This window comes from Drosophila subobscura, chromosome E, assembly GCF_008121235.1.
Source record: "Drosophila subobscura isolate 14011-0131.10 chromosome E, UCBerk_Dsub_1.0, whole genome shotgun sequence".
NCBI lineage: Eukaryota > Metazoa > Arthropoda > Insecta > Diptera > Drosophilidae > Drosophila > Drosophila subobscura.
The window spans coordinates 2863411-2876054 of NC_048531.1; the positions used below are offsets into that span (position 1 = coordinate 2863411).

Consider the following 12644-nt stretch of genomic DNA (forward strand, 5'->3'; position numbering starts at 1 on the left):
AAATTCTAAACTCATTTTCTTCGACTTTGATGTTCTAATTAATATTACCAGCTAGTTATGAATCTCAGAGCTAAAACTATAATTTTATCCAATTTATCTCTAAGTTGTGCATAATATTGGCTGGCTTCATGACTTATTTTTATTTGATTGATTTTAAAATAAGGATCAAGCTAAAAAGGTCAACCGACAAAAATGGTAGTAAAACGCTACGTGAGTGGGCATAGGTATTACGTAATTTGACAATTTGTTGATGGACAACCAGTAGTATGTGGTCTTGTATACCCTATGTCTTTTAATTAACATTAAAATTTAGCTTTTCAAGCTGATGTTTTCTGTATAAGTATATAATACGACCGGTATAGATTCTCAGTATCTAAAATCTACAAAATTTCATTGAAATGGTTCTCCAATACAGATTGACTAAGATTTCAAACATTTCCTCAATTTTTCCCAAGGGTACCATACAATAAATGTTTACCTTTCGACGTCGGTGGGTATAAATAAAGACTCATTGCTGGGATACAAATTCACATGTTCCCAGAAATAGATACATATATGTACCTCAAAAGACACTCAAAAATCCAAACGGAAAAGAGAGAAAATCCTGGAGGGACATTTGAAAGACATGCGTATGGCGGCCTCGATACCCTTTATTCTTGAAAATACCTTTAAAATATACTTTAATTAATCGATGAAATTCATTTAATGCATCATAAATACATTGAACTAATTTTCGAGGTTCAATTACCCCGAAAGTTAATATTCCTTAAATGGTCACCCTGCTGCGCAGTAGGACTGGGACAAAAATCGATAGCGTCAACGATACTATCGATGGTTTAAATGGTTAAGATTGTCCGATAGTATGAATAGTGGAAACTAAATACTGTCACACTGTTTAGGCGCGTTCCGAAAAGCAACAACAACAAACACGGCTTGAGCATTTTCCACCGCTCCCGCGCTAAACCATCAAACAGCACGCGTTTGTGCCACAGCAGACGCATTGGCCACAAAATATGAACAACGGCAGATATGGCAGATTTGGAGCACTCATTGGCATTGCGTACGTGAGCGGCACTCACTGCAAATTCCTGGTAAGAACGCACTCGTAACACAAACGCACACATGCAGGCCCGCGGGTACGCTTACGCATACGCATACGGAGTGCTGTATGCCTGTGTGGGTAGACAGCTGACTCAAAATCTATTTCCATAGATTTACTCGACAAAAAACGCCGAAGTCTTGGCCTACCATGAGCTGAAGCTGCGCCAGATTGTCCACCAGGCCGGCTGGCTGGAATATGACCCCACGGAAATCTGGAAATACATGCAGGAGTGCATTGAGGTAGCGTATCGGAAACTCTTGCGTTAGTTATATCATCGGAAGCTAACCCAAATAAATAACTCTTCGTAGACGGCGTACAAGAATTTGGTGATACTGGAAATTGACCCGCATGACATCATCGCTGTGGGCATTGTTAATCAGCGGGGCACAACCGTGCTCTGGAACAAGCAGACTGGCCAGCCGCTGTATAATGCCATTGGGTGGTCGGACAGTCGCAGCACCTCAGTCTTGCGTAGGATCCTGCAAAACGTGAAGCAGAACGTAGATTATGTGAGGCATTGCACTGGCCTCCCGCTGAGCGGTTGCTTCAGCGCCTTCAAGATTCGATGGCTGATGGAGAGTGTTCCGGCTGTCGCAGATGCCATAAAAGAGGACAAGTGCCTGTTCGGCACACTGGACTCGTGGCTGTTGTGGAATCTAACTGGTGGCGCCCAGGCGGGAGTTCACTCGACGGACATCACCAACGCGCACTACACTTCGCTGATGAACCTGTCCTCACAGCAGTGGGATGCAAAGCTGTGCCAATTCTTTAAGCTGCCCATAAACATACTGCCCCGAATACGTTCCAATTCCGAAATATATGGCTATGTGCTGGACGGGCCGCTGCTGGGAGTACCTATAGCAGGGGTAATGGGCGAGCAGCCTGCCTGTTTGATGGGCCAACTGTGTATTAAGGCCGGCCAGAATGTGTGCACCCTGGACGATAGCTGCTTTGTCCTGCTCAACACGGGCACAGAGAAGCTTGAATCAGAGAACGGACTGATCACAGGAATAGCGCACCAGCTGGGACCCCGAGCGGCGACCAACTACAGCCTCGAAGGAGCCATTTCCAATGCCGGATCCACAGTCACTTGGCTACGCGAAAAACTGCGCATCAATACCGAGATCAACTCCAACGACAATGTGGTGGAATCACTTAATACGTTCATCGGAGATAGCTCAATGATTTCCTCTTCCTGCTCATCCTCCATGCTCAATACTGAATGCGGTTTGGCGGCCAAACGGTCAGAGATTACCCTTGTGCCAGCCTTTCATGGTCTGTATGCTCCCTATTGGCGGTATGATGCCAGAGGCATAATTCTGGGCCTATCCAGTCAGACAACGGCAGAGAATATCACACAGGCCGCGTACGAGGCGACCGGGTTTCAGATCTACGAAGTTCTCGAGGCATTTAAGCGGGACACACCCAACTGGGATCACGCGCGCACGCATCCAGTGCTGACTTTTGGCGGCGAGTACGCGGAGGACACACACCTGGTCCAGTTCATAGCGGATATCATGGGCTACATGCTGGAGCGGCCGCAGACCGCCTCGCCAGCTGGTCTGGGAGTCATGATAGCGGCCGGCGTCACCATGGGCGTGGTATCCCTAGAATATGCGACAAAGATGTATGCGCCACCGACAGACGTCTTCTCACCCACCACCACACCGAACCGTAAGTGCAGGGGTGGACTGTACGTCAGGCAACACTCGAACTAATTTGGATTTTATTCCGCAGGTCGAGAGGTGCTGTACAGGCGCTGGGACTATGCGGTAAAGAGGTGCCTGCACTGGAACAACTTTGAGACATACGAGGCAGATATCGAGCTTTTCTCGCAGCGCGAACGTGATCCCAATCTAGCCCTACGGCGATCAATACCAGGCAGCGTCTTCATGGTCACATCGTTTGCTGTGCTCCTGCTGGCGAGGTACCTGCACAACCATCCTCTGACCTAATGCGCATCGGAGGAGTGGGGCGAGGAGCGATCCTGTGCAATCTAGTCACGTTCAGCATGCGCATTCAAAATTAGTTGTTTAATTTAGCATTTAGTCGTTTATAGTTAATTCTCCCTATCGTTAGCTTTCTTTTGTATATACTCTCTCATCATTTTTCTACTTTGCCTGATTCGTAGATCAAATTTTTGTGATTTACCATAGACAGTTCTTGAATGGATAAGTCTACAAACTGGCGTATACTCATAGTGTGTTCGGATCTGTTGAACTATTCAGTTTATGTTTATTTATGCAAGCGATTTATATTATTTTTAAACCGAAAGACAAATCTTAAAGCTGTGAACACAATAAGCCTAAGCCTAAGCCGCTTCGGACTTGCTTCCTGAAACATGTATGTATGTATCTATATATTGTTAAAACTGAGTAAACCAAAAAAGAATGTAGAAAACCAACTGTCAAGAATGCATTTTCAAGTGGCCATTGCACCAAAGGCAGTCGGTGTGTCACTGCTGGGAACATCCCGGTTCAAGTGGCCAGTGTTTTCTGGTTGCTGTTCCGCTGCTGAGATCCATTTGCCAGTTAATTAGCTGTCAGGCATACTCGACGGAGGAACGCATTCATTACCTGCTTGTGGATGCCATGCCTCTTGTTACCCTGCCACTCCACACAGAAATGCAGCTTAAGTTATTGCGCTTATTGTTGACACGCGAATTGCGGGCAGAGCCCGGAGGCCAGACCATCTCGCCTGATGAAGAAGCAGCTGTGCCCATGCATAGTCCCTGCTGCCAATGTGCACTTGAACGCGCTTCTCTCGCATCTACAGAGGAGAAGGAAGAAGGCGAGTCGTTGCTGGGGAGCACGAGCACCCCAACTGTTGTCTTTGCTGGCCATGGGAGTCGAGGGAGAGAGGCACTCTTTCAAATGAGTTTTTATGCGCGAGCGTTTGCCAAATGCGCTACAAAAATATGAACGCGGCCCATCAGTGAGCGTTAAGCCTGAGGAGCAGTTCTTAGCGATGGCACAATTCGAAAATGAACAAATGATTCGATAAATCTTAGTTCCAAGTTCGATAACTGAACTCGATAGCTAGTTGGCAATAATCGGATCGGATAATAAAGTGTTCGTGCCCCCGCTAAAGTGTACAATTTATGTGCCCTTCAAAGTGTAGCTCATCCGGGCTGTCAGGCATACCGATAAGCATGAATCTCAGTCGCGTACCCGTACATCCTGGTCCACAGTCTGCAAAATTGGTTTGCATTTGAAGACAAAACGTCGAGGAAGCGCAGTAAAATGTGAAATTTGTGCAAACATTGACTCCCCCACCCTTGCACCCCCACTCGTTGCCCAAACTCTGCCGGCGAGGAGTTCGTGGGGGAGGCGTGGCATCGTCCAAGACGTACGTAAACTTGCACGTAGTCAATTTAAATAAATTAACACGGTGTTGGTTGTGTGTGTGCGAGGGCGATAGATAAGGGAACACGGGGGAAAGAGTAAGCTGATCGGTGTACCACTCCCCCTTGATGGGTTATTTGACTTCGTTCCTGCTGCGTCCCACTGCGTCCCACTGTGCTGCAATATGCCAAAATACGAACTAAAATTTGACATGGCCACGTAGCTAGGACGATTCCCTGTGCCAGGGGTATCAATGTCCTCCTGGACGGGTGGGTTTTTGCTGTGCGGTTTCCCCGCCCCGTCTCAAATGCATTCTCGCCCTAAAAGGGGGTGTGCTGGGGAAGGGAGCGGGCTGCCAGTAACGCATAAATCCTCAAGTTTATGGCATCAATAAATGTCGAGGCGAAATAATGATTTCGTCAAGTTCCCGGCCATTGTGCTGCCAGAGCATTGCTCCCCTCGGCGCTGGAACTTTAGCTGCTGTCGATGTTGCATTCCAACTGTACCACGGGGGTGACTCTGTCGAGTGGCACGGCCCGAAGAAGGATCTGTTTAAGCAGGGAGATCTTTGGTAGGAGCTCTTATGATAAGGGACTTCATATCCAATAAGTTCTGGGCGTGTCAGCGCCCACACAAAAAAGGGGAAACGAAAAAGGGAATGGAAAAGGCTTCACACATTCAGAGCGCAATTTATTTATTGAACGAAATTTCCATGCGAGTTTTATGGCTCCCAACTCATCTGCATATGCGCCCGAGTAGCAGCCAGAAGCAGGAGCCGAGGCAGCAGGAGAAGCATTCAATGGCTTGACAGAAGGCTGACTCTTTATCAGCTGCTCCAGGTCCTGCTCCTGCCACTGACAGAAAGTTTTACGCATTTTTTTTACGAGCCTAAGGCTCAGGCTCAGGCTCAGGCTCTCTTTCCCCGTTCGCATGGCAGGCCGTCATAAAAATGTCGTAAATTCGCCGTAGCGAAAGTTTTGTTGTGCTCGAAAGCCGTGGGCAAAGCCCGACCCGGACGTGGCCCGGTTGCCTCGGTGCCATCGTAAAAACCTTAATTAATTTTCTAATCAACATTTTGCCTGCATGTAAATCGTCTGATTTGCCGCGTCGAGTCCGTTTCGGGACTCTGCCGCTTATGTGTAGCATAATTTGAGGCGAGTACGAGTGCCGCCTCTGCCTCTGCCTCTGCTGGAGCGCCCTCTTTAGCTCCATTAGACGGGCTGGGGCTCGGTTAAGTCCGCTGCGATATGTCAAAGTAAACGGCTATAAAGTCTCAACTGAAGGCGGAGCTGGGTGCCGGAACTGGCGCCAGTAGTGAAAAGTTGCGTGCTCTGCGTTTGGATGATTCCCAGACATTGTTTTTGGTGGTGTTTACTTGGCTTGTTAGTTTCAACTTGTTCTCCTAGTTGGGGACTACCCAAAAGGATGGAGGATGGAGAGGGAGGGTAGAGACAGCTTCCAGCAAATATCACTCACAGTCCGTTGGACAAAAGTTGCAGACCAATTACGACGGCATTCTGGTCAGCCCAAGCGCAGCACAAATTAATTTAAATATTTAAATACTTTAATTATTTTTTAACTGTCCAGTGGGAGGGTACAGCGTGCAGACAGGCAGTGGGGTGCACAGAGTGGGGCGTTCAAAAGCCAAGTGCCACGATCCAGGGGCATGCACATTGCACATAACTGCATGGCAACCTGCGACAACGACAACGACAACGACAGCGACAACGGGCAAACAGCCAAGCGTAAACTTAACTGACAAGTGGAGACTTAACTTCCCATAACAAATTGCATTCCAATTGCATGTCGTATCCCCCTTCCAAGCCACCAAATCCCGCGAGGCATGAGCAAACACACACACATCCCATCCAGCCACATTCAGTCACTCTTCAGGCCCATGCCTCCTGCAGGACGATGTCGCCATTGCTGTTAATTTAAATTGCTTTAAAAAAGCATGTGCAGATGCAAATGGAGAGTCCGGAATGCAGAATGCACGCCACATGAAATGAGGAAAATGATGGGGAACAGAAGCGGGTGGTACGTCTACGTATACCCTCATTCAGCAGGCCAAATGGTAACAGGAGCAACTCCGAGCTGGCAGTTGGCAGCTCCTGCCGAGCAGCAGCCTCTTGAGCTGCCTGCACGAGCACAACACACAGACACACAAACACGGGGAGAAACTGCTTTGATGCCTCAAATGATTCATCGATACTCGGATATCTATGGCGAGCTCTAATCGCTGCAAATCACTGTAGGGACGAAACGTTTCCAATACTAAATAGCTTTCATTTGTTAAAGTCAATGGGTTTTTTTTGCAGTGCACACAAGCCATGCTCGAAATAATCCTAAAGGGTGTGAAAAGTATGAATGCAGCCAAGAAGGTGCTCACGAATGGCACAGGAGCTGAGTCAGTGGCAAAGTGGGGGGCAAGCGCGTACCTGCTCTGAAAGGAAAACAAAATTATGCAACTTGAGAACCAGAAAACAGACAGACAGGCAGACAGACAGACAGACAGGCACGGCACCCCGCAAGCATAGGGGGAGTTTGGGTAGCTGCTGCTCCTTGGCTGCTTTTCAGTTGCCATCTCAGTTGCAGTTTGCTGTTGCTGTTGCATAAAATATGGCTGCTGCTGCTGCTGCTGCTCCTGATTCTCATGAGAGCACATGAGAGCGTCTCGACTTTAGCAGCAGCAGCAGGGCATCTCGCCCCAATCTCTGGGGAGGCGGAGTACCTATTTCAGTTACTGTTTCTGCATTTGCATTCAATTAAATCAGGACTTGAAGTAATTGCCAAGTAAATACAAGTGCCAGGGCTAGGCCAGGACACGACTAGAGAGGATTATAAAACAATTTTTCAAGTCGCAAGTTTGTTTGGGAGCGGGAGCCACGGGAGGAGCTTCTTTCTTATTGATAAAAATTGTTAAACTGACAACTTTGCTCGACCAAAGTTGTGTGGGTTGTCACAAAAAAAGAAAACCCTTTAGTCCTGGTCGTAGTCCCTCCGCTGCCTCCAGTCAAAAGTTTATTAAAATTCAGAACAAGAAGCAGTCGAGCCGAGCCGCAACACGAAAGTTCCGTTCCCAGAAATTGTATTACAAACAAGAGAGAAGAGAAGTTGTTGGGACCGAGGCTTTAGATACCCTTGCAGGGCCTTTCTCCACTTAGATTGGGATCATATTTCGATTATGAACCAGTCTAAGATATTCCGATTTATCAAGCTCTGCTCTCGTTCGCAAACATCTAATGATAGGCCTCATAACCTTCCCGTTGTAAGGGTGCACAAATATAGCAAAAGATAAACTCAGGAGAATAGAGAGCGCGGAGTAAGGAGGAGCCATGCTCTGCCACATGTGTCGTGTGTCGCCTTTAGGGGCAAATCGATGGAAGATTGAATTGAAGCAGCAGCTGAGCCCGAGGCTGTACCCGTACCAGTTCCGTTCCGTCCCTCCAGTGCCAATCCCATCTGTCGCATTGCGGTTCAGTTCAATGATTTGTGGCTCCGAGTGAGTCTTAATTTATCAGCCCACTCCCGCCTGCCCCAAGACAATTCCCGCCTAATGGAGAGGCAGACGCGGTGGCGTGAAACTTTTTAAAATTCTTTACAGTTAAGTTCAACTTTTGGCCAAAATAATTTGTATGCGGCTGCCACCAGCGTACAAGGGAAAGTTCTCTGTTGCGCTGGGGTAGTGCGGGGGAGGAGGGAATAGTGGACGAATGTCTTCCGTCTGCTGAGCAAAGAGGGGTTGAGTGGGAGAACCTCATACATGTGTGTATGCTCCGGCTGCTTATGGTCCCGCTACCCCTCGCCGTTTGCACTTGTTCGTTCCGTTTCTGCCAAGGTGTAATTCTTAACAGGGTCGAATTTTAGCAAGAGTCTTCACGGCAAGAGATTTTATTCGATTCTAATCCGTTCAAGGCTTATCCATGTTTATTTAGAACTCTAGACGGTTTTTAATATTTATGTCTCTTCAAGAGAAGAGCAGAGAAGGCTCTACCTTTGATTCATTATTTTATTGAGAAAGTCAATGTCCGTTGGTATCGCCTCACCTCACTTAATTACATCTTGCTTGCTGGCTGAACAGTTGAGTTGCATTGTCCTCTTTGTCCGGGACTTGCACATGGTTGCTCTTTCCATTCACGTGCTAAGAGAGAGCAGAGAGAAGAAAGGAGGGGTCGCCCTGCCGGTTGGAATGTGTTGACATAGCGCTAAATTTTACAGTTACTTTTTGTTTGCCCTTCTGCTGGACGTTCTCCCACTACGTACTGCACACTGCACACTCTCTCACTCTCTCTCTTTCTGTTTCTGCAAGCCACTTTCTGTAGTTAAAGTTTCACATTTTCTGGGAATATTTATTCAAGGCTAAAGGGGCCAAATCTCGTTTAATGCTGTGGCCAAACTTTGTAGGGTAAGGATTTTGCGGCTAATCAAACATTATGAATAAAGCAGTAATGGCTTAAGTGGTGAACTCCATTTACCTGTTACCCCTGTGGCTTTGGGTCTCTGCTCTAGAGTTAATTAGTCAATTTTGAAAGTTATTTAAAGTTCTTATTTTTAAAGTAATTTCTTCAATTATTATGCCTCAATCCTCAGCGGAGTTCTTGTGTCACAGTTTACAGTTTTGCAAATGACAGCATCCCCCCATCAACCTCCCCCTAGGTTCCTACTACCTCCCAAATTACCCAATTGAACTTAAATGCCCCGTGGAAAAGAAAAACTTATTTCTCCCCCACTGCCAGTGAGCCTACTTATACATCGCCCACCACTTCTACTGCCCCCTCTCCGCTTCATTGTCTCAGCCCACTAACCTTGCTCATTTACCGCTAATTTTGTCACTGCTGCAATCTCGTTTTGGCCAAACAAAGGAGTGCGAGCGGGAGAGCGAGGAAGCGAGAACGGCAGCTAATGCCGCTTAACCGCTATGGCTATAAAAGGAAGCTTCGAAAGCTTTTGGCACAAGCTTAATGCAAAGCGACTCAATAAACGACGAGAGACGATAAAGACCAAAACATCACCTGAACACAATTCGCATTCGCGCTTTCTCTCTCTCTCTCTCTCTCTCTCCCACTCTCTCTTCCTCTTTTGCTCCGAGTAACCCTTGCTCTAGCAACAGCAGAAATGGCCGCAAATCCCCCCAATGGACTTTGAATCTTTTCCCCAAAGGGCTGCCTGCCAACTCCATTGAAGCGTAAGAGTTTCTTGCCAGACTCCATTCCAAATCAACTGCATTCCTAAGCCCTGTCAGGCATTTTATGGCCAACACGAAAGCTAAACTTTTACCGAGGGACTCGTAACCAACCCGGCCAAGAATTCACTCTCGCACTAGCACTCGCACTCCCCCGCCCTTCCTTCTACTTCTCTTCTTTTCTGCTTTCTCTCTCTCGATTTGCCTGGCTCGTAAAATTTTATGCGTTTTTTGCGCCCTGCGTCCTGCGTTTGGCGTTGAAAATGAAAATTGTTACTCCACAATGAGCCAGAGTTTCCAGCTCCCGGCTGCGGGCTCCAAACTCAATGGCATTCGAGTCGAGTCAAGTCGAGTGTTGTGTCGCCTGCCAGACCCTGCCTGGTCCTTTGTCCTCGCAGGGGTGCGGTGGCAATGAGAGCTAGGATAGAGATGGCAGCCTCATGAAAGTGCCAGCTTCAATCACGAAATGGCCCCGCTTTGCCTGGAGAAACGTGCTGCGTGTCAGCGAATATCGTGTCACGCGACCATCCTTAGGTCCTCTCCACATTGTTGTTTTGTTTGTTTGGTTTTTATGACTTTGGGGTATTTATTTCACTTGAAGCTAGACGAGGGAAGGCAGAACGCGGAACAAGGGAAGCTCTGGAGCTGCTGCTCTTGCCTGATGTTTCATTTCTGTCGTTTCGCTAGCTTTCCCTCGCAGCCTTTCCCCTCTCCATCCCCCATCGCCTGTCTGTGCGTTAATGAGTCAACACAAAAGGCTCAGCTGTTTGTTTAATGCATGTTCCACCCCTTTTTCAGGCACGACACGATACGACACCACCCCATCCTTCAGATTGCTATTCGGTTTTGTGTCTTACGTTTCAATTTCGGTTGCAGAAATGGTAAAGGTGTTTGTTTGTTGGTTGAACTTTACTAGAGTCCATCCTGCCTACGATCCTATCGATCAAATATACCTCTTCCAAATGACATCTGCCTACGCAAAGTAGACACAGTTCCACTGTATTTTTGAAGGGTTTGTGGAAATCAATTACAACCATGTGCAAAACCATTTCATGCTTTAGTTCCAGTAATGAGCCACAAGAAAATTAGTTTAAATTTGCTCTGAATCGCTAAACAGTAGCAAAAATATATCTAGAGGTTCTGGAGATGAAGATTCCATTCCTTTTGTTGGCTTTTTCCATGAGTTATAAGCATACGAATGCCCTGGAATTCCATTTGGGTCTTTTGAGACCCTATGGCGAGATTCCCTTCAAAGGTGAGTGTCTCCTGCTCCCATTTTTTCCATGCGAAACGAATTGGTATTAAAATCAGTACGGGTTTAGCCTGCCTTATTGATGGTGGGATGCGATCAGGCTACTGCATAGATCTCTCGCTTAAGGAAGTCTTCGTTCCCGATACAAATGAAACAATTACCAATATCCAGTGTCGCGTATTCTCGAGGTATCGCAGCTGCACGCCACCTGCCAAATGCTGCACCGATGGCTGGGACTACACCTACGTGCTGAAAACAGACAACAAATAATGGGGGAATTTTCCCATTAAATTCTTATTAAATTTACGTAACTTTTGTGTGTGTGTTGTTTGTGCTTGAAGTAATTGAGTGAGCAGCGGGAGTGGAATCAAGGCTTACTTTTTGGGGTGGTTGCATAATTGGGTGTTCCATGAACTGGCTACTGCCCACCCCCTTTTGGGAGACGACGGCTCATGTTCAGCTTGGCCCAAAAACACAATTCAAACTTTCCCTCTCGCTAATTGTGCGAATATTTTGCAGAGCGCGGCTGCCATTAAAACCAGAGCAGACCTATAAAACTCTGCGCCACAGCCTCATATGCACATATGTATGTACATGTGATTGCCGGAGAGATGGCTGACGGGGCTGAGTAATAAACGAGTCTGCGATGTGCTTCAATTATGTGCTAGGATGCCAGGCCTGCTGCTTTCCCATGCCCGTGTGTCGCAAACTTTGGCCCGTGATGAATGCGAAAATATGTTTTCGGCGACTCCATAATGAGGCAACTCGCTGAGGGGATGCCAGTGCCGAGCAGAGCCGATCCGATCCGAGGCGAGCCGGGTGCACCATCAATCTGCGGGTAGGGTTGGCGCTGCCTTCGGGAAGTGGCGGGGCCATGAAAACAAAAGTCAAATTTTCTGCGAAATTTATTTTGTGCCTTGTCTGGTCTGGCCATTGGTGCGTATGCGTAATGTCATGTGCAATTTATGAGCCGCCAGGTAAAAGGCATAACCATGTGGTGTAGGTCAGTGGGGAGCCAACCGCTGCCGCTGCCACTGCCACTCCCCCTGCTGTTATGTGGCGTGGCGTATGAGTAATGCACATTTTACGCTTGAATTGCCAAAGCATGGGCCACCATTTTGCCCACTTTAAGTGTCCGTGCCCCACAGTCACCGCTTCGCTTCGCTGCATAAAATATTAATAAAATGAAAGCCATGTGAAATGGCATTTTTATGTTTGTTCTCCTGCCCAGCAGCAGCTTAGTTTAGGCCTTTCTTTTGCTGCAGCACAGATGCTGGCATTCCATTACGAAATGCAAACTGCAAACATTGCGCATACGCCATGTGTGCTGGGCCTGGTGTCTGTCGTGTATTTTGCATTTTAGGCAGCTGCCAACAAATGGACTTTCTGTGCAGTTTTGAGGTTCGTTTTATTTTCGCTACAATCAGTGTTTGCCATTGGGCAAAATTTTCATATTTGTCAGAGCTGAATATTAGCGATGTTTCAGAGGAAGCACGGGAAGCCTCCTTCTGTAGAGCATTCCTTCTTCTCCTGCCTTTTTTTTTGGCCAACTCTTTGCGCTCTGCCTGCCGCACTTCCTGCTAGCCAACTGTTCAATCAACCTTTTTCGAGGCTGGTGGAGGCATTTGCTATTCATGACAGGCAGATATATTTGTACGTGCCAGGAAAAGCTAAGCAGCCCATCCACATCCACTTCCACTAGCCCTCTGCCAAAAAGGAATATGCGAACTCATTCTGGAACGGTGCTGTAGTTGGGCATTTTTT

At 47.3% G+C, this 12644-nt stretch overlaps 2 protein-coding genes across 2 annotated transcripts; both read left to right on the plus strand.

The window, feature by feature from the left end:
* The first annotated feature begins 881 nt into the window (after positions 1-881).
* On the plus strand, positions 882-3506 carry LOC117890507 (glycerol kinase). The gene is made up of 4 exons (XM_034795407.1): positions 882-1091; positions 1213-1341; positions 1411-2776; positions 2840-3506. Exons 1-4 carry the CDS (start codon positions 1014-1016, stop codon positions 3055-3057), a joined length of 1791 nt encoding a protein of 596 aa, XP_034651298.1. The 5' UTR covers positions 882-1013; the 3' UTR covers positions 3058-3506.
* A 7248-nt stretch (positions 3507-10754) lies between these two features.
* On the plus strand, positions 10755-11186 carry LOC117890512. The gene is made up of 2 exons (XM_034795415.1): positions 10755-10883; positions 10951-11186. Exons 1-2 carry the CDS (start codon positions 10775-10777, stop codon positions 11148-11150), a joined length of 309 nt encoding a protein of 102 aa, XP_034651306.1. The 5' UTR covers positions 10755-10774; the 3' UTR covers positions 11151-11186.
* The last annotated feature ends 1458 nt before the right edge of the window (positions 11187-12644 follow it).

What these genes read in the sequence shown, in the direction of transcription:
- LOC117890507 (XM_034795407.1), top strand. Translation starts at nt 1,014, where the DNA reads ATGAACAACGGCAGATATGGCAGATTTGGAGCACTCATTGGCATTGCG. An exon ending in ACATGCAGGAGTGCATTGAG is followed by an intron (nt 1,342 to 1,410) that starts GTAGCGTATCGG and finishes AACTCTTCGTAG; the next exon opens with ACGGCGTACAAGAATTTGGT. An exon ending in ACCCACCACCACACCGAACC is followed by an intron (nt 2,777 to 2,839) that starts GTAAGTGCAGGG and finishes TTTATTCCGCAG; the next exon opens with GTCGAGAGGTGCTGTACAGG.
- LOC117890512 (XM_034795415.1), top strand. Translation starts at nt 10,775, where the DNA reads ATGAAGATTCCATTCCTTTTGTTGGCTTTTTCCATGAGTTATAAGCAT. An exon ending in TGGCGAGATTCCCTTCAAAG is followed by an intron (nt 10,884 to 10,950) that starts GTGAGTGTCTCC and finishes GTACGGGTTTAG; the next exon opens with CCTGCCTTATTGATGGTGGG.